General features: G+C 45.5%; 1 protein-coding gene across 3 annotated transcripts in view; it reads left to right on the top strand.

Annotated features, from left to right (window-relative positions):
- Positions 1-17,342: 17,342 nt before the first annotated feature.
- Positions 17,343-27,482, top strand: part of ING4 (inhibitor of growth family member 4) — a 30,525-nt gene continuing 20,385 nt past the window's right edge. For 2 of the 3 annotated variants that reach the window (XM_075001398.1, XM_075001388.1), the window contains exon 1: positions 17,343-17,421. In XM_075001398.1, the coding sequence (XP_074857499.1) occupies positions 17,385-17,421 (37 nt within the window). In that variant the 5' untranslated portion in view covers positions 17,343-17,384. The remainder of the gene's footprint in view (positions 17,422-27,482) is intronic. The other variant, XM_075001415.1, reaches the window with a different exon arrangement.

Here is a 27,482-nt window from a genome sequence, read left to right as displayed (position 1 = left end):
TTGAAGCCCTGGAATGTGTTAGCTAGAGAGGTGGTGGACTCTCCACCTCTAGAAGTTTTTAAGTCATGGCTTGACACAGTCCTCGCTGGGATGATTTAGATGGGGTTGGTCCTGCTTTAGGTGGGGGCTGGACTCAATGATCTCCTGAGGTCCCTTCCAGCCCTAGGATTCTATGAGTCTGTGTCCCAGCTGGACTGTTGGCCATTAATTAGAATTCTATGTTGTTCATAGGTATTAAGTCTATTAGGGATCATTGTGATTGTTTAGCCTGTCATACTGCAGAATTCAGACCATAGCACTTTTTTCAATAATTCCTGTGTCAAGCTTAAAACTTCGTAAGTGCCCAAAAACTTCATTAACAGAATTGTGCCTCGTGCCTGCCCTTATTTGTTAATTTAAATGGCTGGCCAAACTTAATCTGCTGTAAACCAGGAAAAGGTGCATGCCACCTTTACAACAGAATTGTCTTAATTCTGCCCCCCTCCCCCCCACCACCTTTGTATCCAAGAATGATTCGCTAAAGATGGTACCCTAAGAAGGTGACATGAAGTACTACAAGAATGACATTGTGTTGGACTACACTGAACTTCTGCATTTATATGTATGTACTGGAGTTGTCCTCTCAGGTGTAGCCATAGTGAATGGTGGGGAGATGAGTTGAAGCAGATTGGCAGTGCTGTCAGTGTGATTTGAGGAGCAGTGCAGTGTACTCTCATAAAGTTTGCAGGCCTTGTGGTCACCTAGTCTGCTGTCTTGTAGAACACAAGTTGTACCATCTCCCCAAAATAATTCCTCTTTGAACTAGAGCAGATAATACACAACGGCAAGCAGAATCAGCCCTTGTGGGCCTGTGCCAAACACCAAGCATGCTCATTCTCAGCATTATGTACCTGTCCCATTCACCAACTGAGAGGGCTAATGTTCAGAGCACAAATTACTTTTGAGTGGATGGTTTGAACTCAGTTCGCACTATACATTTCATAAAGATTTGTGCCTCAGATTTTTCCCTAGCTAGCTCTACATTATAAGAATCAGAGAACGTTATAAGCAGCATGTGTTGGAGAGAGCTGTATAACATGAACCCCCTTGACCCAATGACATGGTGGTTTGCTTTTCTTCTTTTTTGTTTTTGTCACATTCAGTGTTGCTGTTCAGCAAATGGGGTGAGGATCACATAACATGATTACACTACCCTAATGCTGCTTACTAGAGTCTTTCATCAGTGAAGACTAATTTTCATGACAATATTACTAAAATAATATCAGAATCTGCCTGGGAGTTTTAGAGCACTTTGAAATACCAGCTTTTAAGCCAAAAGCTTTGGCCTCTGGGCAAAACTTCCAAAAATTGCCATGGAGAATATAAGCAATGCATATAAACAACACTCATTCTCTGAAAGCGGCCAGTGTTAGATCTCAAATTTAAAGCGCGTGGGTGGTGCCAGGTTCAATGGCTATAGCATGTCTTGAGCCTTCCAATTATCCAGAGTCATCCTCTGCTTTGCAAAAGAGCCTTAGATGTGTTAAGTGTGCACATTTATAGTGCATCAGTTTAACTTGAGCCTAGGTGGAGTGCCCAGCTTTATCCTCAATAGCTTTCAAAATATTGCTTTCCAAAGGGGTAGTGAGTGCCAGACACTAGCTGAGATTAGTAGTAAATGGGTGATATCAATTGCGAGAGGAACAGAACCATAGTCGGAGCCTTAGATGAACCGAATGCATGAATAAATAAAATAATTTTCATAGCTGCATGATTTTTAGGAAGTCTCTTTCCTCAGGAATCTTGTGTTAAAATGACCCAAAATTTGGTCCACTAAATCCTTCACTGGATGCATCCATGAATTGCAAAATTTCTTGGGTGCATGGCATTTAAGGCCAGAAAAAAATAGACCTAATTTGATCTTTTGTGTATCATTACTCATTATATTTCACCAAGTACTCCTATGCTGAGCTCAAGCTCATATTTTCCAGAAGTCTGTCTTTAGGAAAGATACCCAGCCATGATCTGAAGACATCAAGAGATGAAGAATTCACCACTGGCCTTGGTAGTTTCTTCAGCTTTAAAAAATTTCAGCCTAATTTCCAATTGGAATATATGTGGGTTTAGCTTTCAAATGCTGGCTCTTATCCTTTTCTCTGACATCACCCAGAGAGTTCATATTGTGTTGCTTTTCCAGTGGGGCACCCTAAATTCTTTTCCAGCCTTCTGGCTTTCCCAGATAAAGTGCCTACATTCTGAAGGTATGTTCCACATTCCAATTGTATAACTCTGTGTTTAGCTGCATTAAAAAGCAATTGAGGAGGAAGGCCACGATGGTGTTTTTCTTTAAAAGACCTGGTTTATGTGGAAAGTGAAGACAGCTATACAAATGTGTATATTGTGATAGGATCAGGCCAGAGGGCTACAAGGAAATAACAGCATATATATTAGCTCCATGTCCCTCTTTCCCTGGTAACCAGTCTACCCCAGGTTAATTAAGACACCTGGAGTTGTTCAAGAACCTGCTAGAACCAGTTGACAGGTTTGATTTGTTGGAATAAAGTCTGGGTACTGTAAGTGAAGCAACAAAGGTTTATTACAACCAGCTGGTGGAGTGATTCTGAACTTGGTTGAGTTTCAGAATGCACTGACAGGCACTGACTTGTGATTGGTTATATAGAGATCGAATAGGCAGAGGAAAGGATAGGAGCAGACAGAAAGTAAATGAGCATAATCAATGAGTAATCCATGTGAATTAACAAACAATCTGGAAGTTACAAAGAGTTTCTGCATGCAGTTTACAGAACATCTTATCTACAAACAAGTACTTTGAAGAGTGCAGTCCCCAACATCGATGTATAAAGTGATATCTCGTCTGTAATACACTGATGTGTAGAACAGTGATGTCTCGTCTGGCATCCTGATGTAATCTTCGCAGGGACATGATCATTCGTGTTATCTCTACAGAATCAAAGCAAGTGGGCAATGTAGGATCAAAGCAGAAGATAGTGAAAGAATCGTGTCAGTTGCCCTTAACTATAGTCCAATTCCCCTCCCCGCAGGGTCCCTTCCTTGAATGTGGCTGCCTACGGACTTACTTACACCAGCTGGGATGCCCTCCCCAGATAGAGGGGGTGGGTAGGGGAGCTTACCAGACTCCATTTTGGAACAGTCGTTCTTAGCAAATATCATGGCCTACTTCAGCATTTTATCCTATAGATTGAAACATTTAGAGCCAATCAAGGACCAGCTGGAACTTGTTAAAAGCCTTCCCTTTGGTCAGTTTAGTGGCATTCCAGAAGGAGTGGGCAGAGAACGTAGGTGCCAGGAGGGGAACTCTGCAGACAGAGAGAGGCAGCGGGCCTGGAGAGCCCTACCTGGGGAACATCCCCACTTTGGGCCTCAGATGTCAGGGGGTGGTAAAGCTGTGTTAGAGGAGGAAAGATGAGAAATCTGACTGGAGTGGCCACCAGAGATGAAGATTCTTCCCCTCCTTTTTCCCTCTGCTATGCCAATCGTGAGTGGCTAAAACAGACTACAGCTTTCAACTGCACTAAAGGGGTTAGAATGACAACTGTGGTGAGCAATTAGACTGGGAGTTGCCATTTTCCCCATATGGCAAGAGAGAGTACTCTGAGGCACAGGACTCACTGTGTGAAATTAGGAGCTTCATATATAGCAATACATAACAAATGGAAGAAAGTGACCGCTGATAGTAATGAACATAAATAAAAATAAGAAGCTAGGAATTATAGGAAATTAGCAAGGGAATGAAAGGGGCAAAAGTTGAAATCCATGTCCAGCAGACTTAAGAAGGCATTGTTTTTAAGCATATTATGAACAATAAGAATCCCAACAAAGGTATTGGTTTGATACTAGATGGAAATGGTAGAATTATCAATAATGCAGAAAAAGGCTTCTAGAAGTATTCAATATTTCTGTTCTGTGTTTGGGAAAACAGATGCTGTAGTAATGTTGGTAACACTTGATTTCACTACTATCTGGGGAGATTGTTGTATAGCAGCCATTAACTGGTATTTTTAAATCTGGAAGGCTGCGTAACTTCCATCCAAAGAGTTTTAAAGGACCCGGTTGAGGTGCTCACTGGACTTTTAATGCTCCAATATGTCTTGGACTCTAGGCAAGTTCCAGAACACTGGAAGAAGGCTAATGTTGTGCCAATATGTAAAAAGGGTATATGGGGTGACCCTGACAAGTAGGAGGCTGTCGGTCTGATATTGACACTAGACCAGATAATGGAGCAACTGATAAAGAAGTAGATGAAGCAAGAATTAAGGGAGGATCATGTAATTAATGCCTATCAGTCTGGGATTTTGGAAAAGGGGTACTATGAAACTAGATTTTTTTTTTATCAGTTCACAAGTTTGCCTGATAAAACTAATAGTGTTGGTACAATAGACATCAGTAAGGCATTTGACTTGGTACCAACTGACATTTTGATTAAACACTAGAATGATATAACACAAATGAATTAAAAACTGGCTGACAGGTCTCAGCATATACTTGTAAACAAGGAATTCGTGGTTTTCTAATGGAGTCCTGCAGGCATCTATTTTTGGCCATGTGCTATTTAACATTTTTTATCAGGGACCTGAAGAAAACATAAAATCATTTATGAAGTGTTCAGATGACACAAAAATTGGGAGAGTAGTAAATAATGAAGAGGACAGGTTATTGATATACAGCAGTCTGGATTGCTTGGTGAGCTGGTAGCCGCAAACAATACACATTTTAATATAGCTACATGTAAATGTACACATCTAGTAGCAAAGGACGTGATACCATACTTACAGGATGGGGGTCTAACCTGAGAAACAGTGACTATGCAAAAGATTTGAGACTTGTGATGATCAACTGAGCATGAGCTTCCTGTGTGATACCATGGCCAAAAGGGCTCATTCAATCCTTGGATGCATAAGTGGGAGTCTAGAAAAGGAGGGAAGAAGTTATTTGACCTCTGTATTTAGCACTGGTGTAAATACTGCTGGAATAGTGTGTCCAGTTTTGGCATGCACAATTCAAGAAGGAAGTTTATAAATTGCAGAGATTCAGAGAAGAGCCATGACAATGATTAACCAGTTAGGAAACAGGTATTATTGTATTAGACTGAAGGGCCATGTCTACACTTAGAAAGAACTTCCAAATGGCCATGCTAATGGCCAAAAATTGAAGAATACTAATGAAGTGCTGAAATGAATATTCAGCACCTCATTAACATGTCACCAGCCACGGCACTTCAAAAGTGCTGTGTTTCACTTGTGTGCAGCTCGTCCACACGGGGTCCTTTTCAAAAGGACCCTGCAAATGTTGAAATCCCCTTATTCCTTGTCACTGTGGGTGACAAGGTTTGGTGGAATGGTAAATAATGAGGAAGACTGGGCAGCTAATAGGAATAAGAGGATTTCAATGTTTGCCCCTTTTGAAAAGGACTCCCGTGTGGACGGGCTGCATGTGAGCAAAATGCAGCACTTTCGAAGTGCCACAGCTCGTGGCATACTAATGAGGTGCTGAATATTCATTTCAGTACCTCATTAGTATTCTTTGATTTGGCCATTAGCATGGCCATATCAGAGATTTTTTTCCTCAGTGTAGACGTGGCCGAGGAGTGGAATCTATTTAGTTTATCAAAGAGAAGTTTAAGGGATGAATTGATTGAAGTCTATAAGTACCTGTAATGGGAGCAAACATTTAATAATGGGCTCTTCAGTCTAGCAGAGAAAGGCATATCGCAATCCAGTGTCTGGAAGCTGAAGCTAGACAAATTCAGATGGGAAATAAGGTGTATTTGAATGCTGAGAGTAAGTAGTCATTTGAACAATTTATCCAGGGTTGTGGTGGATTCTTCATTACTGACAATTTTAAATCAAGACTGGCTATGTTTCTGAAAGATCTGCTCTAAGAATTATTTTGGGAACGATCTGTGTTTCATAGGAGGTCAGACTAGATGATGACAGTCATCCCCTACTGGCCTTTGAATCTATGAATACGCCAAACTTACTAAGTGATTCAGGTCACTTGGTATGACTGCCCTGTCTTCCTCATTATTTATCATTCCACCAAACTTTGTCACCCACAGTTTTTGTCAGTAGTGATTTTATATTTACTTCCAAATCATTGATGAAAATGTTGAACAGTATCGCTCTAGTACCAGTTGCTGTGAAACCCCACTGAAAATACTCATTCAATCAGGATTACTCACTGATCACTACTTTTTGAGTTGTGACATAACCAATTCTTTATCCATTTAATTTGGGCTTTGTTAATATAAGAATTTGAATATCAGCATGTGATGCTAAATCCAATGCTTTACAAAATTCTGCAACTACTATTGCCTTTATCAATTAAACTTGATTTCATGAAAGAATGAAGTTGGTTTGAAAAGACATAATTTCCATAAAAAATGTTGATTGTCATTAATTATATTCCTGTTTTACTGAATTGAATCCTGCATCAATTTTTCCACTGTATTCCTCAGATCTGATGTCAGGCTGACTGACGTATAGTTAACAGGGTTTTCCACTTCTCCAATTTGGAAAAGAACTATTGGGCTAGTATTCACTCTTCTAAAATTTTACTCATAATATATGATTTATTTAAAAATAGCATTAGCAGGCCAGATTTATAAGCAAGCTACCCAGGCCTATTGATTTAAAAAAACATTTATCCCTAGTATACATTGTTTAATGTTCTCCTTCATTTCTAATGGAGTGGAAAGCACTTTTCCATCCTTATACATACAAATGCATTATCCTGCTTCTTTATAGATAACAGAAATATTTATTGACCACTTCTACCCTTTCTGCATCATTATTAAAAGTTTTTAAATGTTGAGCTAATAATGAGCCTGTACCATTGCTGGGATTTCTTTTTTTTTTTCCTATAAGTTTAAAATACCTTACTGTTCTTAGTTCTTCGACCATGGACTTTTCCCTGATATCTTTAGCTTCCCTTATCAATTTTCTACACTTCACAACTTCTAATTCATATCACGTGCTATGTATTACCCCTTTTCTATTTGTTATGTTGCTTTTTTATTTCTAATTAGTACCGTCACATCACTACTGAACCAGAATGGACTTTTTAACCAAAATTGTCTTTCATGATTGCGGAATTGTGGCTTTTTAGCCATCTAATCTTAAAGAACGTCCAATTTCATTCACATTTTTCTGTCTGAATTTTTTCCTCTGAGGTCCAAAATAGTTACCTCATTTAACACTATCTTTTGTTTTAGAAAATTATAATAATCTGTAATCTTTGAAAACAATAATGATTTTACTACTGCCTCTAAGAGACCTCCAGCATGTCTCCCAAATTGAAGTCACCCAGTGCAGCAAATTTTTTCTCCGCATGTTATCTAAAGATGTTTGCATGGTAATAGCCTGTCATATATGTAAAAATTTCAAGCCACGAACGAAGGAGGAGTGGGACATTACAGGAGCTTGTTATAGAAGCAGCATTGACACCACCACTGGAGCTTTCAGGGCTGGACTCTGCACGCATCACAGTGACCTTGGTGTAGGGTGCTCAGCCTGCACCACCATTGGAGTGGTGGAATTCACATGCCCAGCACTGTCAAGACACAGAAGACTGGGAGGGGGCATTATCCTGCTTGCAGGGGCAAGGAGAGGCCAGGATCCTAAGCCTAGACTCATGGAGGGTGGCTCATTGTCTCCAAGCGGGAGCTGAGCCCCCATCTTTGGCTGAGAGAGAGTGTCCTCCCAGGGATTCATCTGCCACCCTGGACAGTGGCAAGGGGACCTGGCACCTCATGATGCAGTCAACCCCTGAAGCCCTGGGGCATGTTCTGTCCCTTCTGGCATTGCCCACACTGTTGATAGCAGCTCCCAGGTCTTGGGATAAACCTGCTGTAAGATCCCCTTACCTGAGGTTCCCTTTGGTGTGGCTCTGCTTACCATCTCAAGGAATGATTTTCCAGTGCTCACCCTTCCAAAGCCACTGCCCCCTGGGCTCCGAGTTGCTACCCAACCAGAGCTCCAGGCATTGGTCTCCAGACTTTGGGCATTGATCTAGGGGTTTGAGACACTGGTTGCCAACTGGGTGGCATGGCCATACAGAAGTATGCACAGCCCTGCAACCCTGGTAGCCCAGACAAGGAAGTCACTCCCCACTGTGCTGATGATCAGGAGGCCCCAGTCACTGGGAATCCTGGTACTGCTCCCAGTCATACGTATGCAGGTCCTTACCCCATATCACTGATGCTCAACTTCAGCGTTGGTTACACTCCTGCTCCACCCTCCAGCACTGTTTGGAAAGTGTTCTGTCAATTACCAAGGTAATGCCACAGATCCAGCAAACACACCCATTGGTCACTGGGATCTCAGTGCAGTGGTTCATTGCCCGCCTATTGATTCCACTTGGAGCCATGGCCATGCTCACAGCCAGGAGGGAGATTCCTTGTCAGTCTCCATGCGCTCCTGGTCACCGGAGCGTGACCCCTCCATCTCTGGCCTCAGTATCAGACTAGGATCGCTTACAGGTGTGTAACACCAACTGAGCCAGGTTGTCAGCAGGAGGGATTGAACCTGTAACCATAAGGGCTTAAAACCCTGGGCTCTACTACATGATAGAGGCCAGCTGGCTCTCAGCCATGGCTGTAGAGCAGAGACTTCACTCTCCCTAGTATGTGGTCTCTGGGGTTACAGGTGGACTAAGGTCCACCATTAAAGGGCACCTTGTGGCACCCAAGTTTTCCCATGGCTTCAGGGCAAGTGGCCAGGTGCTGTGGCAATGGACTCAGTGGGGCTTCACTCAAGGCCCCAAGTTACCTTCTATAGCCTCAGACAGTTGGCTGCACCTATCTGCCCACTGGAGCCTGCTGCCCCTGAACTGGGAGCTCCCTGCATACAACAGTTGGGGGAAGAGGCTCAAGTGAAGCAGGCTCTGAGGAGATCCCATCGATAGTACACCCATCTTCCTCATTCCCAGATGAGGCCATCATGGGGGCCCTCGCGCCAGTGGTCCTACAGGATGGTGCAAAGGCTTGCCAAGAGCTTTTGAAGAGGGTAATTTGGGACTGCAAGCACAGGGGCTGGCAAAGACGACAGGCTCCCTTTTTATCATATTTAACACACTTGGCCCTGCTAGGATTGGACTCCCAGTGCATGAAAGGGTGGCCAAGATCACCAAGGCCCTTTGGCAAACCCTGTCTTCAATACATCCTATCTCAAAGCAGATGGGTCACAAGTATGTATCTGCTAAGGGATTACAGAGGGTAGTATTATGTAGCTGCCCTCAACTTGCTGGCAGTTAATGAGTGAGAGAGGCAGGGACAACTTGGGGCTACCCCGAAGAATAAAGAGGTGAGCTGGTTACACCGTTTTGGGGAAAAAAGTTAATTCATCAGAAAGCCTGTAGCTTACAGTCGCAGACTAACTAAAGTGTGGGGGTGTCAGAGGGCCCTGCACTTCCTAGCCACAGTCAGCTGTGACTCTCAGCCATCAGCTAGAACTGAAGGTTTATTACTCAACAGACACACAGCGTAGAACAGATGTCAGCACAGTAACCAGATGCAAGGAGTCCATCTTTGGCAGACCCCAGAGGTAGGGCCAGACCCCACTGCTCTATTTCCAGCAGCCCAGTCCCAGCCAGACCCCTCCTCTTGTTTTTTGTTCTGCTTCTCAGGCAAAAAGTGTAGCCTGCTAACATCCTTTCTTAGGCTCCGAATACAAAGGGCATTGGTCATTGTGTACAGGTAGGAGGCTCACACCCAAAATCACCTTCACCCTCTAGGTACTGGTGCAGTACCCCAGAAAACTGAGGCATGCAAATGGGGCTGTTATAGGACAATAAACCTCACATGTAACATAACAAGGTGAATAAAATGTCCAGTTCCATCATACGTCTCCCCCTCTTTGAGACTAAACTGAGTGGGGTTGCTTCAGGCCCTTCGCTCTCCAACAGGCCATAACAGTAACACTCCCCTTCACATGGACTACCTCCATGTCATCATCCTGCAGAAGCAGACTCCTCCCTAGCAGTTTAGCAATGGCCCCTTTCGTTTGGTGTAGCTGTGTCTGGGGAGAGTGCTCAGTGTATATAATGGAGTGCTCACACCATCACCCTGTATTCCTTCTCTGTGGATACATACTTCTGTTCCTGAGGCAGCATCTTCTTGCATAAGTATATGATAGGGTAGCTCTCCCCTTTTTCATCCAGCTGCATTAGCACTCACCCAGCCTGGTGTCTGAGATACTAGTGAATACCATAAAGGGCTTGTCAAAGTCAGGGTTTACTAGTATGGGGGCTTTGATTAGGGCCTCCTTCAGCATACAAAGAACCCTTTGGCACTGCTCGGTCCAGACCACTTGTCGAGCTTACCCTCCTTACATGGCCAAGTGATGGGGGCAGTGATGGAGCTAAAAGGGGCACAAACCTCTGGTAGTACCTTCAACCTCCCAGTCAAGGCCAAGACCTGCTTTTTAGTCTGGGGAACTGGCTAGTCTCAGATCACTTTCAGCTTTGGCAGCTCTTGCTTTAAGCAGCCACTCCCCACGTTCTGGCCCAAGCAGAATACCTCTTCCATCCCCACCTTAGCACTTCCCAGATTTTCTCATCAGTCCAGCCTCCTGAAGCGGTTCCAGCGCTTGTTTGATTTGGGACAGCTGGTCCTCAAAGGTCTAACTAAAGAAGGAACAAAACCCCTCATTGAGTTAACCCCTGACAGATACCTCTCCTCATGCTCCTGTCCCATGGGGCTGGGGGGAGGACTGAAGTTCAGGGCTTACCCCAGGCCAGATTAATGAGAGCACAGGGCTAGTAGATTTTATGGCACTCCCCAGGCTCTAGGATGGGGCCAAAATGAGGGGTTCAGTGTACAGAGGGATGCTGCTGGGGAGCAGGATGAGGGTAAAGGATCTCAGTGGGAGGTAGAGTGCAGGAGTGAGCTGGAGATGGGTGTGTGGGGTCTGGGTAGGAGGGAGGGTGCAGGAGTGGGCTGGAAATGGTGGTCTGGGTAGGAGGTTGAGTGCAGGAGCAGGCTGGGGGTGTGGGGTCTGGACAGGAGGTAGAGGGTAGGGCAGTGGGTTTGGGATTGGGACAGATGGTCCATAGGGGCAATGGGAGGCACTTAATTGGTACTGCTCCCTGCAAATACATGTGGCTCTGCTACTCCACTGCTCCCTGGCACTGCCCCCTGCAGCTCCCATTGGCTGCAATTCATAAAATCATAGAACACTAGAACTGGAAGGGTCTTCAAGAGGTCATCAAGTCCAATACCCTGCCCTCACGGCAGGACCAAGCACAATCTACAGCAGAGGTCAGCAACCCTGGTACTCATGCCAAGAGTGACACGCAAGCTAATTTTCATCGGCACATAAGGTGGGAGCTCAGCCTTGGCCTTCCCCTATCACAGAGCCAGGAGCTTGCTCAAAGCCAGGCCATCTGTGGATTAACAGAAGACCAGCTAATGCTACCAACCACCACCTAAATGGTAAAAGTCTGCATCTTCATTTATTAATTAACAAAGCTGCTGTAAGTAGGGCTATTAGTGACTTTCAAAAGCATCACAGGCACTTGGACTGTACATGGAGGTCAAATCTCAAACTTCAGCACTCTGCCTTGGAAAGGTTACGGACCCTTGTCTAGAGTCTGTAGAACATCCCTTATAGGTGTCTGTCTAACCTGCTCTTAAATATATCCAGTGATGGAGATTCTACAACCTTCCTAGGCAACTTATTCATGTTTAACCACCCTGACTGTTAGGAAGTTTTTCTTCATGTCCAACCTGAACCTCCCTTGCTGCAATTTAAGCCCATTGCTTCCTGTCCTCTCCTCAGAGGCCAAGGACAACAATTTTTCTCGCTCCTGTTTGTAACACTATTTTAAGTACTTGAAAACCACTATCTTGTCCCCTCTGTCTTCTCTTTTCTAAACCAAACAAGCCCACTTCTTTCAGTCTTCCCTCATCGCTCAAGTTCTCTAGACTTTTTCCAATTTCTCCACATTTTTCTTGAAATGTGGTGCCCGGAACTGGACACAGTACTCCAGTTGAGGTCTAATCAGTGCAGAGTAAAGCAAAAGAATGATTTTTCATTACTCACAACACTCCTGTTAATGCATCCCAGAATCATGTTTGCTATTTTTTTGCAACAGTGTTACTGTTGACTCATATTTAGCTTGTGGTCCACTATGACCCCTAGATTCCTTTCTGCAGTACTCCTTCCTAGACAGTCACTTCCCGTTTTGGATGCGTGATGCTGATTTTCCTTCTAAGTGGAGTACTTTGCATTTGTCCTTATTAAACTTCATCCTGTTTACTTCAGACCATTTCTCCAGATTATTTTGAATTCTGACTCTATCCTCCAAAGCAATTGCAACCCCTCCCAGCTTGGTATCATCTGCAAGCTTAATAAGCATACTCTCTATGCCAATATCTAAATCGCTGATGAAGATACTGAACAGAGCTGGTCCCAAAACAGACCCCTGCAGAACCCCACTTGTTATTTCCTTCCAGCCTGATTAAGAACTACTCTCTGAGAATAGTTATCCAGCCAGTTATGCACCCACCTTATACTAGCCCCATCTAAGTTGTATTAGCCTAGTTTATTGATATTATGCAAGACGAGATCAAATGCCTTACTAAAATCTAGGTATACCATGTCTACTGTTTCTCCCTTATCCAGAAGAGTTGTTATCCTATCAAAGAAAACTATCAGGCTGGTTTGACATGATTTGTTCCTTACACATCCATACTGGCTGTTACCTATCAACTGATTTTCTTCCAGATGCTTACAGATGAATTCCTTAAACATTTACTCCATTATCTTTACTAGCACAGAAGTTAAACTGACTGGTCTGTATTTTCATGGGTTGTTCTTATTTCCCTTTTTACATAAGGGCACTACATGTGCCCTTTTCCAGACTTCTGGAATCTTTCCTGACTTCCATGACTTTTCAAAGATGATAGAGGAAGTACTGAGTCGTTAGCTATCAGCTCCTTGAGTATTCTAGGATGCAGTTCACCAGGCCCTGGTGATTTGCAGACATTTAATTTTTCTAAGTAATTTTTAACTTTTTTTATTTATTTCATTTTATCTTTGAAACCTACCCCCCTCCCAGTAGCATTCGCTGTTAGGCATTTCTTCATCATCACACTTCTTGGTGAAGACCAAAACAAAAAAGCCTTTAAGCACCTCCATCATTTCCAAATTTTCTGATATTGTTTTTCCCTCTTCACTGAGCAGTGGCCGGCTACCCTTCCCTTGGTCTTCCTCTTGCTTCTAACATATTTAGAGAAAGTCTTCTTGTTACCTTTTATGTCTCTAGCTAGTTTGAGCTCATTTTGTGCCTTTGCCTTTCTAATCTTCCCCTGCATACCTGTATTGTTTGCTTATGTTCAGCCTTTGTAATTTGCCTTAGTTTCCACTTTGCAAGATCTCCTGGTTAAGCCAAGGTGGTCTTTTCTCATACTTTGTCTTTCCTCTGCAGCAGAATGTCTTGCTTATGAGCCCTTAGTAATAACCCTTTGAAAAACTGCCAACTCTCTTCAGTTGTTTTTCCTCTTAGTCTTGTTTCCCATGTGACCTTACCTACAAGTTCTCTGAGTTTACCAAAATCTGCATTCCTGAAATCCATTGTCTCTATTTTGCTGTTCTCCTTTCTATCATTGTTTAGAATCATGAACTCTGATTTCGTCACTTTCTCTGAAGATGCCTTCCACTTTAAACTTCTCAAGCACTACCTCCCTATTTATTAAAATCAAATCTAGAACAGCTTCCCCCCAGTAGCTTTTTCAACCTTCTGAAATAAAAATTGTCTTCAATGCAGTCCAAGAACTTATTGGAAGCCTGTGTGTCTGGATAGCTGAAATCCCCTGTCCCTACCAAATCCTGCTCTTTGGATGATTTTGGTAGTTGTTCAGAAAAAGCCTCATCCACTACTTCTACTTGGGTAGATGGTCTGTAATAAACCCCTAGCATAACATCATCATTTTTTTTTTACCTCTTTTTAACACAACCCAGAGATTCTCAGTGCATCTGTCTCCTACAGAAACAACAAGAAGTCCTGTGCCACCTTAAAGACTAACAGATTTTTTGGGGCAGAAGCTTTGTGGGCAAAGACATGCACTTGACAAAGCGGGTCTTTGTCCATGGAAGCTTATGCTCCAAAATATCTGTTAGCCTCTAGAGTGCCCCAGGCCTTCTCATTGTTTCTGTGGATACAGACTAATACAGCTACCCCTTTGATATCTGTCTTCTACATCCATCTCCACCTCAATCCAGCTGTGCACATTTTTTAATATATAAGGCAATGCCTTCTCCCTGTTTACCCTTCCTATCCTTCCTGAGTGAGCTGTACCATTCTATACCAATATGCCAGTCATGTGTATTATCCCACCAAGTCTCTGTGATACTATGCTATAGCTGCATTTATTTATTAGGACTTCAAATTCTACTTTCTTATTACCCATACTTCTTCCATTTGTATATTGGCATCTAATGCTGTGTTGTCCAATACGTTCCCCATTGACCACATGTAGCAAAAAGGGCTGAGGACTGTGGCGAACATGGGGCACCCCTCCAGCCGCTTCACACGTGCATCCCACAAATGTGGCGAGAGGAGTGCAGGTGCTCTTCCAGTCCCAGCAGGATCCATCCCCAAGGTGGCTCACACGGTGTGGTTCCAGTGAGTAGCCTGGGGGTGGTGTTGGTGCCTGGGAGTGCGGGAGTTGTGGCAATCGATAACATTTGTTTAGCACACCACTGATCTAAGGTATTGATTTGATTTTGCCTCCAAGTTCTGCCTATTCCTTTTTTCTCTGCTACTATAGCCTATGTTCCCTCCCATTTCCAACCCAGCTCCCAGGTCTCCATGTTCTTTACTTACCTGTGGGGTTTGGTCACCTGTCCAACCTAGTTTAAAGCCCTCCTCATGAGGTTAGCCAGCCTGCATCCAACTATAGTCTTCCCCTTCCTCGAAAGGTGAACCCCATCCTTGCTTAGCAGTTCTTGGAATAGCATCCCGTAGTCAAGGAAGCCCAAGCCCTCTTAGTGACAACCATTTTTGCAGCAGGTATTCACCTATAGGATGCACCTGTCTCTGCCTGGGCCCCTACCTTTGACAAGAAGGACTGAAGAGAATACCATCTGCACTCCAAACTTGCTTTCACCTGTACTCCCAGAGCCCTGTAGTCACTCTTGATCTGCTCAAGGTTGCACCTTGCAGTATCATTTGTGCCCACATGTAAGAGTAGCATTGGATAGCAGTCAGGGGGTGGATAATCCTTGATCACACCTCTGTAACGTGTTGGATACAGGTAAAGAGCAGTCCAAGGAATGCAGTTTCCTGCTACATTTTCATGAGTTAGTGGTGGCTGTCATCAGGCAGGTGCAGGAATTCCTCCACTCCCTGCCACCACTTAGGCAAAATTGTTCTGGAGTGGAACAACTCAGATGAAAGGAAAGTCCACCCAAAAGTAATAGCTAACCTTGGGAGAAGACGCTTCTGGCGAATTTACCTTCTGTAAGGTTTATAGGGTTGGTCAAACAAGGGGAGTATGTGTCAGGGCCGGGAGTCGGGGGGAAGAGTGAACTAAAGGAAGGATTTCATTCTCTTAAACCCTTGAGTTATTTAAAGAAGTGTGTTTAAAACTATGTCCCATGGAACACTGGTGTTACATGAACTTGCAGGTGTGCAGTGAGCTTTTGGAAAAATACACAGATGGTATGTATTTTCTGTTATTAAAACCAGATACAATACCTCATTTGCTACGATACCTAATTAAATTATTTAATTTTGTTTTTGCTGTATCTGTAGCTCTTTGGGTGTTTTGTTTTTTTTTAAATTTTCATAAGTGTTCCAAATAAAAAAATTAGTGTTTGGTGTTCCATGGTCTCAAGTTTAAGAAACACTGATATAAAACATTAAGACATCATTGCTTCTCTGAGTGCTGCTGAGTAAGGGGAATATGTCTGTTTATTTCAATGGAACTCATCCTGTGAGTTAGGACTGTATGTTCAAGGGTTGGCAGGATCAAGCTTTGAACTTTTAATGACTTTTTGCGGTCAGTTTCAGAATGCAGGATTTTGCTGGCAATCTAGGACATTTTCTTTCTTGATCTCTACTCGGTATGTAAGCATCACAGCCAAAAAGCCAGACAGCGATATTCAAAATGCCAGGCCTATCTGAGACCCAGAGCCTGTGCAAAATGATGTTTATTAGACATCGCTCTTCCAAAGGGCAGAAGAAACAATTATTTTTGTGCATGATTCTAACAGCATAAGCCCAACACACACTATTGAGTAGCTGTGAAAACCACCTATCATCTACCCCGCAGCATACAAGGGTTTTCACTATTTTAGTTTGTTCAAGGTTGTGCTTTGTCAATAACTCAGTCTGCTTAAGAGATAAGTGGTGCTGATAGAAGCAAACTATTTCTGAAAAAGCAGCAGTCAAACGCGGCACACCCACCCATTGACTTTCTTATACAGGCCCAAAGTCTCCCTGCCCTCGTAACCACCATTCCTCTCAGCCTGGATTACATTAGACCGGTGGGGCCGGGGGGAGAAGCTGCTAATTGCAGGGACGAAAAGTGGAGCCCGACATAAAAAGTTTGCCCAGCTCTGCTCTAGATAAGTAGCACTTTAAAGACTAGTAAAATAGTTTATTAGGTGACCTTTCGTGGGACAGACCCGCTTCTTCAGTCTGGTCTGTTCTGGTCTGGCTGTGGTCTGAAGAAGCGGGTCTGTCCCACGAAAGCTCACCTGATAAACCATTCTGCTAGTCTCTAAAGTGCTACCTGACTGCTTTTTGTTTGGACAAGGTACAGACTAGCACGGCTCCCTCTCTGCTACTGCTCTAGATGGGACCTTATGTCCTGAATGCGGCCGGGCACGTCTCGTTCTCTCCCCCTCCAGCACCCGCCTAACCCCCAGCTGGACCTGGCCGGGCGGCGCAGCCCCACAGTGCACAAGCGGGGCCCCAACCGCCCTTTGCCGCCCACTCTGACGCCCGTCCGAGGCGCAGGACCTGTTACGTGCCCCCCCTCCCCGCGCCCGCCCCCTGCCTTTAAACCCTCTAGGCCCCACTGCGCGCCGTCCCCGCCAGCCCTCGCATCCGATACCGGCAACCGCATCACTCCGACCTGCCCAGGCCGTCGCCGCCTATCAACAGCCCCAGCCCGCTGCCGCGCGCTCCCCCGACCAATCTCGGCGGGGTGGGCGGAGCCCCTAGCCCCGCCCCCGGCCCGACGCGGGACCGCCGTTGCGGTGCGGGGAAAGGGCAGGAATTCAAAAAGGGCGCCTCCCGCAACCGGAAGCGGCCCTGCTCTGCGCGGAAGTACTTCAGTGACGCGACGTCGGACGGACGGACGGACTGGAGTTACCTGGTTTCCGGCTCCGACCGGAAGTGTCTGTTACTGGCCCAAGATGGCGGCGGGGATGTATCTGGAGCACTACCTGGATAGTAAGATGCGGGGCGGGGGTGAGGGTGACTCCCGCTTGGAGGCCCGTTGCCTGCCGCCGCCCTGGCGAGGAGAGGGTCCGGTTCGCGGTGAAGTGGCGCGAGGGCTTCCGGGGCTCGGCCCCATAGCTCCGCGCGTGCGGTCGTTGCCGAGGGCGCTGTGGCGCGGACCAAGTCTGGCCAGCACCGCGGGCGGCGGGAAGGGGATTGACGCGCGGCGCCGGCGCTGTGGCTTTGCCCCTCTCCTGCGCTGGCGGCCTCCTCCGCCCATGGCCCTGTGGTTCCTGTTCTTCCGGCCGTCTCTGGCGCCTGGCTCGATGTGGACTGGGTCAGTCCCACTCACTGTCCTGGTCGTCAGATCCTGCCTCGGGGATGGGGCTGCTGGCGGCTTCCTCCTCGGCACCTCCTCGTGTGCATTTATCGCTTCTGAGCGCTCCTTTCATGGGGTTTTTCGTTGGGGTAGTTTTTTTTCCCCCCGTGACACAAAACGTCTGTGGGGGCGGGGGGGGGAACCACACGCAAACACGATCAGTCTGTGGAACTGTTTGCTAGAGGATTTTGTGAAGGGTTAAAAAAGCAAAAGCTAGGTAAATTCATGGTGGATAGGGCTAGCAATGGGCATCAACCAAGATGGTTGAGGATGCAGCTTCACGTTTCCAGGTACTGCTGTACCTCTCACTGTCAGAAGCAGGATGTGGACGCTTGGCCGTTTGATGTCTTAATTCCTTCTGAATTATCTGGCACTTGTTATTGACGGGAGACAGGCTCTTGCGCAAGGTGGATCATTGGTTTGACCCAGTAGGGTGTTCTTATGTTCAGAAAGCAGACTTCATGTGCCAGGCTCCTACGAGAGGTGGTGACTGTGCAGCTGGCACTGGTTCATGTGATGTTTAAAGCTATTATTCTTTCGTGGAGGCTGCAGAATTCAGGGATTTTATGACTTTCAGTGATCTTCATGACTTCAGGCCATGGTGACTGGGAGCTATAGGGTACATCTGTGATAGGCACCAGCTTTGAGTGTGCCACAGGGAAAAATTGGTGGATGCTGAATAACTGCTAGCTGGCTCCCATTAGCTCACCCTTCCCAACTCCCAGTGCTACCTCTCTGCCTGCTGCTGGGCCCTGCAGATCAATGACTCCCCCCACACCTCCTACCTCCATGATCAGCTGTTCAGCAGCATTTGGGAGGCTTGAGGGAGGGGGCAGAACTAGGTAGGAAGAGGGAGAGCAGATGCAGGGCATTGGTGGAAAAGGTGAAATGGGGAAGAGAGCTGGGGTCTGAGCACTCTTGATACTTTTGAAAGTTGGTGCCTTTTTCTCCCTGTCCCCATTGCCTGTTGATGGGGGGGCCCTGGAGCTTCAAGCAGGTCTGTCAGCTGGGTGTGGTGTGGGGATCAGTGTTCCCTGTAAACCATGTGTGATGTGGCCTCTTGAGAGATTCATATGCTGCCCAGCTGATTAGCAGAGCACCCACAGCTAGATTTTTTTTCTGCTGGTGGTGTACAGTCACACATGCCTCCACGCACATAAAAAAATTAGCCCACATATGGATGGAAAAAAATCTGCACATGGATAAATAGTATTGGTGGGGGACCATACAGCTGAGCTGCTTTTTCTGTCATGGATTTTTTTTAGTAAAATGCACGGACAAGCCAAGAACATCTTTGAATTTTTCTTTATAACTAATGCCCTGTCTGTGACTTCTACTAAAAAATATCTATGATAAAATCTTAGCCTTAGTGATAGTTTGGGTAAAGAAGAGGGAAAGTAGTTGCATTTCAAACTCTGTTTCCTAGAACTGACAAAAAGCACACGTTTCTCCACTCCCTCCTCCTGTCCTGAGAAGCAGTATAAGAGAATGGATGGTTTTCAGAATTTCTAGTTTTAATATGTGGATGGAGAGGATTGTGGTGAGTGACATCCCACTATATGATTATTGTTACTTTTGTATGAAGCTTATTTCTTTTTAGTTGTAAAGATGTTTTAGTTTTTTTCTTGTTTATTTGTTATAGGGTAAGTGGTAATTTCATAGGGGAAACTGGTTACACCATTTTTATGATTGCTTGATACTTTCTATTGTAAGACTTTCACTTGCAGTTGCTTATAGCATTATCAAACTTACCATATTTGGGGAAAAGTCTTGAGCTGATTTTTAAATTTCAATTAAAGTAGATCGGTTGCTTTAGAGAGTAAGTCCACGAGAAAAATATTTTATCATTTTTAAAAAAAGGATATATTACCAACCTATTCTTTAGAAAACAGTAATAGTAGTAGCAGCATCCTTCAGTCTACGTAGACTATGGATCGCACCCTTCGTAGTTCCATTTGGGATCATCATTTGCAGCGTCGACTGTGACTGTGAAGGCCCACATGAGAGTGACAGTCCTTGCTGCATCTGTTGCATGTTTAATGGGTGCCTGGCAGGTCCTTCGTGTGCTTTCTGTGGGCTCGCTTCTCCTCTGCTAGCTGTCTGATCCTTATCTCACCCTTCTAAAGGCCCTTGTGTAGTTCCTGCCTCCATCTGCTGTGATCGTCTGCCAGTTCCTCCCAGCTGTCCGGCTCGATGTCTACCTCCCTGAGGTCCCTCTTGCAAACATCTTTGTAGTGCAATTGGGGGCGTCCAGGAGGTCTTTTGCCAGAGGCTAGCTTGTCATACAGGATGTCTTTTGGGATCCCTCCATCATTCATCCTGTGGACGTGGCCAAGCCAGTGGAGCCACCTCTGCCTAAGGAGGGTGTGAATGGTTGGGATTCCAGCTTGCTCAAGGACGGCGGTGTTGGACACTCTGTCCTTCCATGATATTCCAAGGATGCGCCTGAGGCAGCGCAAATGGAAGACGTTCAGCCTCATTTCCTGGCAGGCGTACAGGGTCCAAGACGCGCTGCTGTAAAGGAGGGTGCTGAGGATGCAGGCTCTGTAGACTTGCATTTTGGTGTGGATGTACAACTTGATGTTATTCCACACTCTCTCTCTGAGTCTGAACAGAGTTGTGGCAGCTTTTCTGATCCTCCTATTTAGCTCAGACTCCAATGACAGGGTGTCAGTGATGATGGACCTGAGGTAAATGAAGTCGTGGACGACCTCTAACATATAGTTGTCAGTGCTGATTGATGGAGGTTCAGCAACGTCCTGAGCAAGTACATTTGTCTTCTTTAGACTGATGGAAAGCCCGAAGTCCTTGCAAGCTTTGGAGAACCGATCCAGCAGTTTCCGAAGCTGGTCTTCTGTGTGTGACACTACAGCAGCGTCATCTGCGAACAGCATATCTCTGAGGACTTCCCGCACCTTAGATTTAGCTTTCAGCCTTGCAAGATTAAACATTTTCCCATGAGATCTTGTGTGTAAGAAGATGCCCTTTGTTGAAGATCCAAAGGCGTGCTTCAGGAGGAGCGCGAAGAAGATCCTGAACAATGTTGGAGCAAGGATGCATCCTTGTTTGACGCTGCTCCTGGTGCTCTAAACATCCGATAATGTGCCGTCATATTGGATGGTTTCTCTCATGTCTTCGTGGAAAGACTGGATCATCTTGAGTAACTGTGGTGGACAGCCTATCTTGTGGAGCAGTTTGAACAGTCCATCCCTGCTGACCAAATCGAAGGCCTTGGTCAGGTCGATGAAGGCAATATAGAGTGGCTTCCTTTGCTCCCTGCGCTTCTCCTGCAGCTGCCTCAGAGAGAAGACCATGTCGACGGTAGATCTCTCTGCGCAGAATCCGCACTGTGATTTGGGATACACCCTCTCAGCAATCTTCTGGAGTCTGCCAAGGATGACTCGAGCGAACAGTTTACCAGTGATGCTTAGAAGGGAGATTCCACATTAATTGTTGCAGTTGTTTGTCTCCTTTTTTCTTGTACAAGGTTACGATGTTAGCGTTGTGCATATCCTGTGGAACCTCTCCCTCTCTCCAGCACAGGCACAGTAGCTCATGTAGGGGTTCCAGGAGAGTGTCCGTGGCACACTTGATTTCCTTTGGTGGTACACCATCCTGGCTCAGGGCCTTTCCTACTGCAGTGCTGTCGATGGCTCTCTTCAGTTCATCCACAGTTGGTTCCTGGTCCAGTTTGTCCATGACTGGTTGGAGCTCAATGGCATCGAGGGCTGTATCAACCACAATGTTCTTGCATGAGTACAGCTCGGAGTAGTGCTCGACCCAGCGCTCCATCTGTTTGGCTTTGTCAGCGATGACTTCACCAGATTTGGATTTCAGAGGTGCCATCTTGTTCTGGGTGGGATTGAATTCCTTCTTGATGCCCTCGTACATTCCCCTGAGATTACCAAAGTCAGCAGTGGCTAGGATGCTGCTGCATAGCTCAAGCCAGTAGTTGTTGGCACAGCACCTGGCTGTCTGCTGTACTGTTTTTCTGACTGCTCTGAGTGCTTGCAGGGTACTCTGGCTCAGCGAGCGTTCATACTCCAGGAGTGCAGCGCGCTTCTTTTCGATGGCTGTAATCATCTCATCGGAGTTAGCTTCAAACCAGTCATTTGTGTTTCTAGCTCTTCTTCCACACACCGACAAGGCTGTGTTCTAAATTGTGTCCCTCAGATGCTGCCATCTGGATTTTGCATCAGCACCCCCAGGGCTGCTGCGCAGATTCTCCTTGAGGGTCTCTCTGAACTTTTCGGCTCTCTCTGAGTTTGCTGTCTTTCTGGCATCAATGCGGGGCCTTCCAGTTGGTTTAGAGTTTTACAGCTTCTTGGGAATCACTTTGAGTTTGGAGCAAACTAGCGAGTGATCTGTATCGCAGTTGGCACTATGATAGCTGGGTGTCAGAAGGACGTTTTTGAGGTTATCACGTCTAGCGATGACCGCATCTAGTTGATGCCAGTGTTTCAGGCGTGGGTGTCTCCATGACACTCTGTGCTGTGGCTTGGTTTGGAAAAATGTGTTTGTGATGCACAGATTGTGGTACGTGCAAAGTTCAAGAAGACGCTGTCCATTTTCATTCATTTTTCCCACACCAAAGTGGCCTAAGCAGGAAGACCATGAGTCACGATCAGCTCCAACTCTTGCATTGAAGTCACCCAAAATGTACAGTTGTTTGCGAACAGGTATTTGCGCTATGGCAGCACTAAGCACGTCATAGAACTTGTCTTTACTTCCGGTGCGGCGTACAGGATTGGAGTGTAAGCGCTGATCAGGTGGACAGGACTGGCGCAAGTTTGAAGTATGACCTGAAAGAGTCTTTCTGATCCGCCCATGACTAATTCCACCGTGTGTAGAAGGGTGTTTTTGATGGCGAAGCCAATACCATGCTCCCTGGGTTCTTCTTGGGCTTTACTCTGCCAGAAAAAGGTGTAGTCCTTTTCCTTTAGAGATCCTGAATCTGCGAGTCGTGTCTCTTGCAGAGCAGCAATGTCAGCTTGGAGCCTCTTCAGTTCCTCATTGATGACAGCGGTCTTTCAGGTGTCGCTGATGTCCTGAAGATCTTCAGTCAAAGTGCTGTTAGAGTAGGGACTTGAAATTTGGCAGGGGCTTTGCACTAGTTACCAGGATTGTACCTTTTGCAGTTCTGTAGAAAAATCATCCAAATATAGCCAAGTCTTTTGGGGGAAAAAATACCTGTTCACATATGCTCAACATAAACTTGTTGAAACGTAACAGCTAAATTCCTGGAAAATGACATCAGTACTGAGTGTACTGTAGCTTGGGCCTGCAGGAGGCAAGCAGCATTTCCATGTAATTGCCACTCTTAGCTGCTGTGGGCCAGTGTGGCACTGGAACTGTGCGGAGACAGCCTCTTCTGAGGTTGAAATTCTCTTCTTGATGGGCCCAGGCATTACAGAGAGGGAAGCTGTCTGAATTTAAAGCAAGCAAAACAAGAACCTGACTTGGGGAGGGGGATGGCGGGGGAAGAGATTTGACAGGAAAATTGGGATTATCTGGTTATAGGTATTTAGCAGGTGGCAGGGGAGGGAGAGAGACCTCATCAGGAGCCATGTAGGGTGTGATGGGTAAACTAATACTAGCTGGACAAAAATAGCTGGGAAAGGGAACTTGGAAATACATGGAGGGAACTGAGCTTAGATGAGCCCAGGGAGGCAAATGGGAAGCTAGTGAAGATGAGATTGACTGGAGATTTGGTGAAGAGGGAAAGAAACAGATTAGACAGGAATGCAGATTACTGGAGTGCAGACCAGGATCTCAGAGGAAAGGACTAGGCCTGACTGGTATCGGAATAAAGAGAGATGACCAGACAGGGACAAGTTGGAGGATACAGAAGGCTCTTGTATAACTGGGACTGGATTCCTGAGTTTCACCATTTGTTCGCTGTTAGCAAATAGCTGTGAAACCCACTGGCAAAGCACCTTGTACCCTTCCTGTGTCAATCTGTGCAGACGACGACAACCTAGTATTGCTATTGGCTATCGTGTTTACTCAAGTACTGGAAGTGTGTCTTGTAGACTTAAAGATTTTAACCCTGCTGATGAGCCACGTGGGTGTCATTATGGTATCACATAATAAAATGTGTGGGATTTTAGTTTATTAAAAAAAAAAAACCTAGGTAATTACCTATTTTTAAAAAGCTATTTATAACATGAGGGTTATCAAAGTCAAGCTTTCTGAAGTGAGGAAATGCCAGAAATAAGGTTGCATGTTCTTTTAATGCAGTTTTATGTGTGCAATAATGTGAGTTACCTAACATTTCCTACAGTAAAAATATGTTTTCAGCTAACATCTCCGTGTTTTGTAGGACAACTTTAAAGTTGGCAGGATGAATTTTAGGCACAGATGATTTTTAGCAAGACGGTTGCTTCTTGCGATCTCTCTGAAAACTGAAAAAATTTGAAACATCTCCACTTTCATATTGTATATACTTGGTAGAGTGTGCTAGACTTGCTCTTTAAAAATATGAACGTTATATCTGCGCTGACCATACCCCTCGTTCCTGAGCCTATGTTAGCCGAAGGTCAGGTGAGATACCACCTATGCCCTTATTTTCATCCGAGTCTTTAACTGCTAGGCCAGACAGTCCCTTGGCAGCGGGCAGCCCGGGCAGGCTGACGGATGCCCCAAGGTCCTAACACCCGAGTCTGTAACGGCTAGGACAGGAAAAGTCCCTTCACAGCGGGCAGCCAGGACAGGCTGACAGGTGCCCCAGCAGTTGTACTGAGAGCTTCCCACACCTGACTCTTTAGCTGCTAGGACAAGAAAGTCCCTTCACAGCGGGCAACCAGGGTGGCTGACGGGTGCCCCAGAGAGTCTGCTCCATGGAGGCAGCACAGCTCAGCTCTCAGCACGCTCTCACCAATGACCAGGCGAATGCAGCTGAAAAGCAGCTGAGTTCTTTGTTTTGTGTTTGGCTTGCACAGTAACAGGGAGAGTCAGGTTACAGCTTAACCAGTTACTTATTTACTGACTAAGGAGACTTACCTCTTATGGTTACAAGATTACAAGGTATATACTTTGTTGCAAGCTTACAAGATTTATACTTTGTTACAAAGATTACAAGGTTTACACTTTGTTCTTTAGTTGCCAATAGCTAGCATATAACAATTCATAGATCTGTTATTGAACGTGCACAAAGAAAACAAAAGGAAAGCAATACACTTAACAGGTCTTATTCTCACCCCTGCATTACCAACGTGGCGTGGCCAGCATTTTCACTCAATCCCTCGGGAAGAAGTAATAATAAAGAGGAATGGGCATCCCCTAGGACCTCAGGAGGCAAAGACCCTCCTGACCGGCAGGTAGAGGTAATTGGAGCTCAGTTAGAGGGGCTGCCGGACCCTTACTTTATACCCATTGGGTCACATACGCTCTTCCTTATCTCAAAAGATGCCAGTTGAATTAACTTGTCTTGAGACCACTAGTTCTCACAAGGCTGGTTCACACCTGTGGGGTGGAGATGATTTTAGGGCATTCTTTCTTTATGGGCCGGAGATTTTTCTGCCGTCTGGGACGTTTGTGTAGGCGAATCAACTGATGGTACTTAGCCAAGGGCAGTCTGAGGCCCGGCTGTTTATTAGCCCATTGTTTTTGCTTCGGAGCATCAAAAAGACTGTGCCTGAGATAAGCACATCCGCGTTCTCGGGCATGCCAGGGCTGAGCTGTTTCTTTTAACCCTTTGGTGCTCTGAAGCACCCAGGAGAGACAAGATGGAGTAGAGAAAAGGGAGGGTTCTGTCTGGCTACAGCCTATTCTCAGACAAATGCATTTGAACTGATATGTCCTCCAGAAACTCCCTTCTTCATGGGGAGGCAGCCTCACTTCATGGAAACTATAGGGACACCCCAGGTGATGGTAAAGGAGAAACATGTCTCCTCCGCTTTCTTCCTCTCTGGTCAGGTCTGTGTGTCCCCCATTCTACTGCTCTTTCCTTTCCTTTAATTCAGTCCCATATCAGAGGAGTTAAAAATGAAGGAGTTGCCCCACTTCCCTAAAATGTGTCCTCTGCCAGCTTCTTATTTCCATTTAATATCTGAAACATTTATCACCTCCGTCCCCTATTGTAGAGGCTGGATTTGCTATACTCTTCGAGCTGACATGTTGCAGTGGGAGGAGGAAGCTAGATCCTGAAGCGTTTTCTCCTCCCTTATGCTGAGGAAGCAGTGGGTAGTAACATAGAGGGAATAAATGTGAGGGAAATTAGAGAGAGAACTTTGGAAGGGAAGAGTCCAAGGGACGGTTGGGGGAGAGAAGTCTGGGGGAGGGGAAAGGAACACCTTGGTTTGGAAAGGGGATCTTGTGTGTATGTAAGTGGACTCTTGGGAGAGCCTGTGTGACAAGTCTCTTTTGTGTAAAGGCATTCTGTATGTGTGCTGTGTTTGTGTTTTCTTGGTTTTTTTTTTTTTTTTTTTTTTGGAGGGCAGAGAAGAAGGGCAGAGAGCATGCCATTTTTGGGCTGGGACTCATGAGAAGAATGTGTAGTGATTTTTGTAGGGGATGACAAATGAATCCTGGGTGGCAAATGGGAGAAGGGATTGCACAAGAATGGGATTTCTTTTTTTTGTAGTAACCAAAGGATCTTTGAGGACTGGGGCCTCATTGCGGTAGGCACCGTACAAACATGCATGATGAGATATGATTCCTGCCCTGCAGTTCCTAAGTACACATCAAAGTGCACTGGTGAAATGTCCTCCCATCTCTCCTTCTCTGGATGCCCACTGATGGGAATTATCCCTTGTTTCTATCCCGAGTCATTCTGCATTAGTGGGAGTCACAGCTGCGTAGTGCAGCAGGGACTTATTTCACTTCCATGGAAAACAGTCCTGCTGCTGTCTCAAACTGCAGAAGTTACAATAGATTTAACTTGTATTTCTATATTTTGAGATGATTTCAGAAGTCACCCAGATCGCTCTGGCAAAGGTACCAGTTCCATTCATAGACTACTGTTGAAACAGCTGTCCGAACCAAATCCACACATCTTTGGTTATTATCCTTTACACATCTGCCTGGAGTCATGAGGAGTTTTAATTGTTGCACTTACATGGAGCATGGAAAAATTGCATCAGAATGCAAAGAGAACCAAGTACTGACTTGACAGGTGGTAGAATTGGGCTACTTTCTGAACAACATTTAGAGTTAAGGGTACGGAGCTGTGACAAATCTATAAAAGAGATCCCAATGGTAACTCTGGAAATGCTCACCCAACTTGCGAGGAATCCATCATTCAGTCAGCAAACAGTGCTGAGCCTGTCCAGAGGCTCCCCAGAGCATGCTGATAGTCATGATGAAGTAGAGCAGTAAAAGGATAACTCTGACTTGTCCACTCAGAAGCTGCTTGATACTCATGGCATTGCTGTGGGGGCCATCAGTTAGGACCTGCTCCAGATGCAGATACTAGGATACATTTTCAGAGAGAACAAAGGAGACGTCATACTAGGGAGATGAATGGCCTTCTTCTGGTAAGTTTTTGTGGTAATATATAAATATTGGGTTTTTTGTAGTGGGGGAAGGCGGGGCTTTGAACTCTATCTCACCTTTGCTTTTCCACTTTCTGATTTTCGTAAACAGGCAGGTATAGCTACGCCATTTCGGAACCTCGCCATTTCTCCTCCTCGTTGCTCTGCTCCAGTCCCCATCCGTTATTTGTGTCAGCTTCTCTTCTCTTGTCCACACACAC

Source organism: Carettochelys insculpta, chromosome 1 (assembly GCF_033958435.1).
Source record: "Carettochelys insculpta isolate YL-2023 chromosome 1, ASM3395843v1, whole genome shotgun sequence".
Taxonomy (NCBI): Eukaryota; Metazoa; Chordata; order Testudines; family Carettochelyidae; genus Carettochelys; species Carettochelys insculpta.
This window is presented reverse-complemented; position numbering and strand designations above follow the sequence as displayed.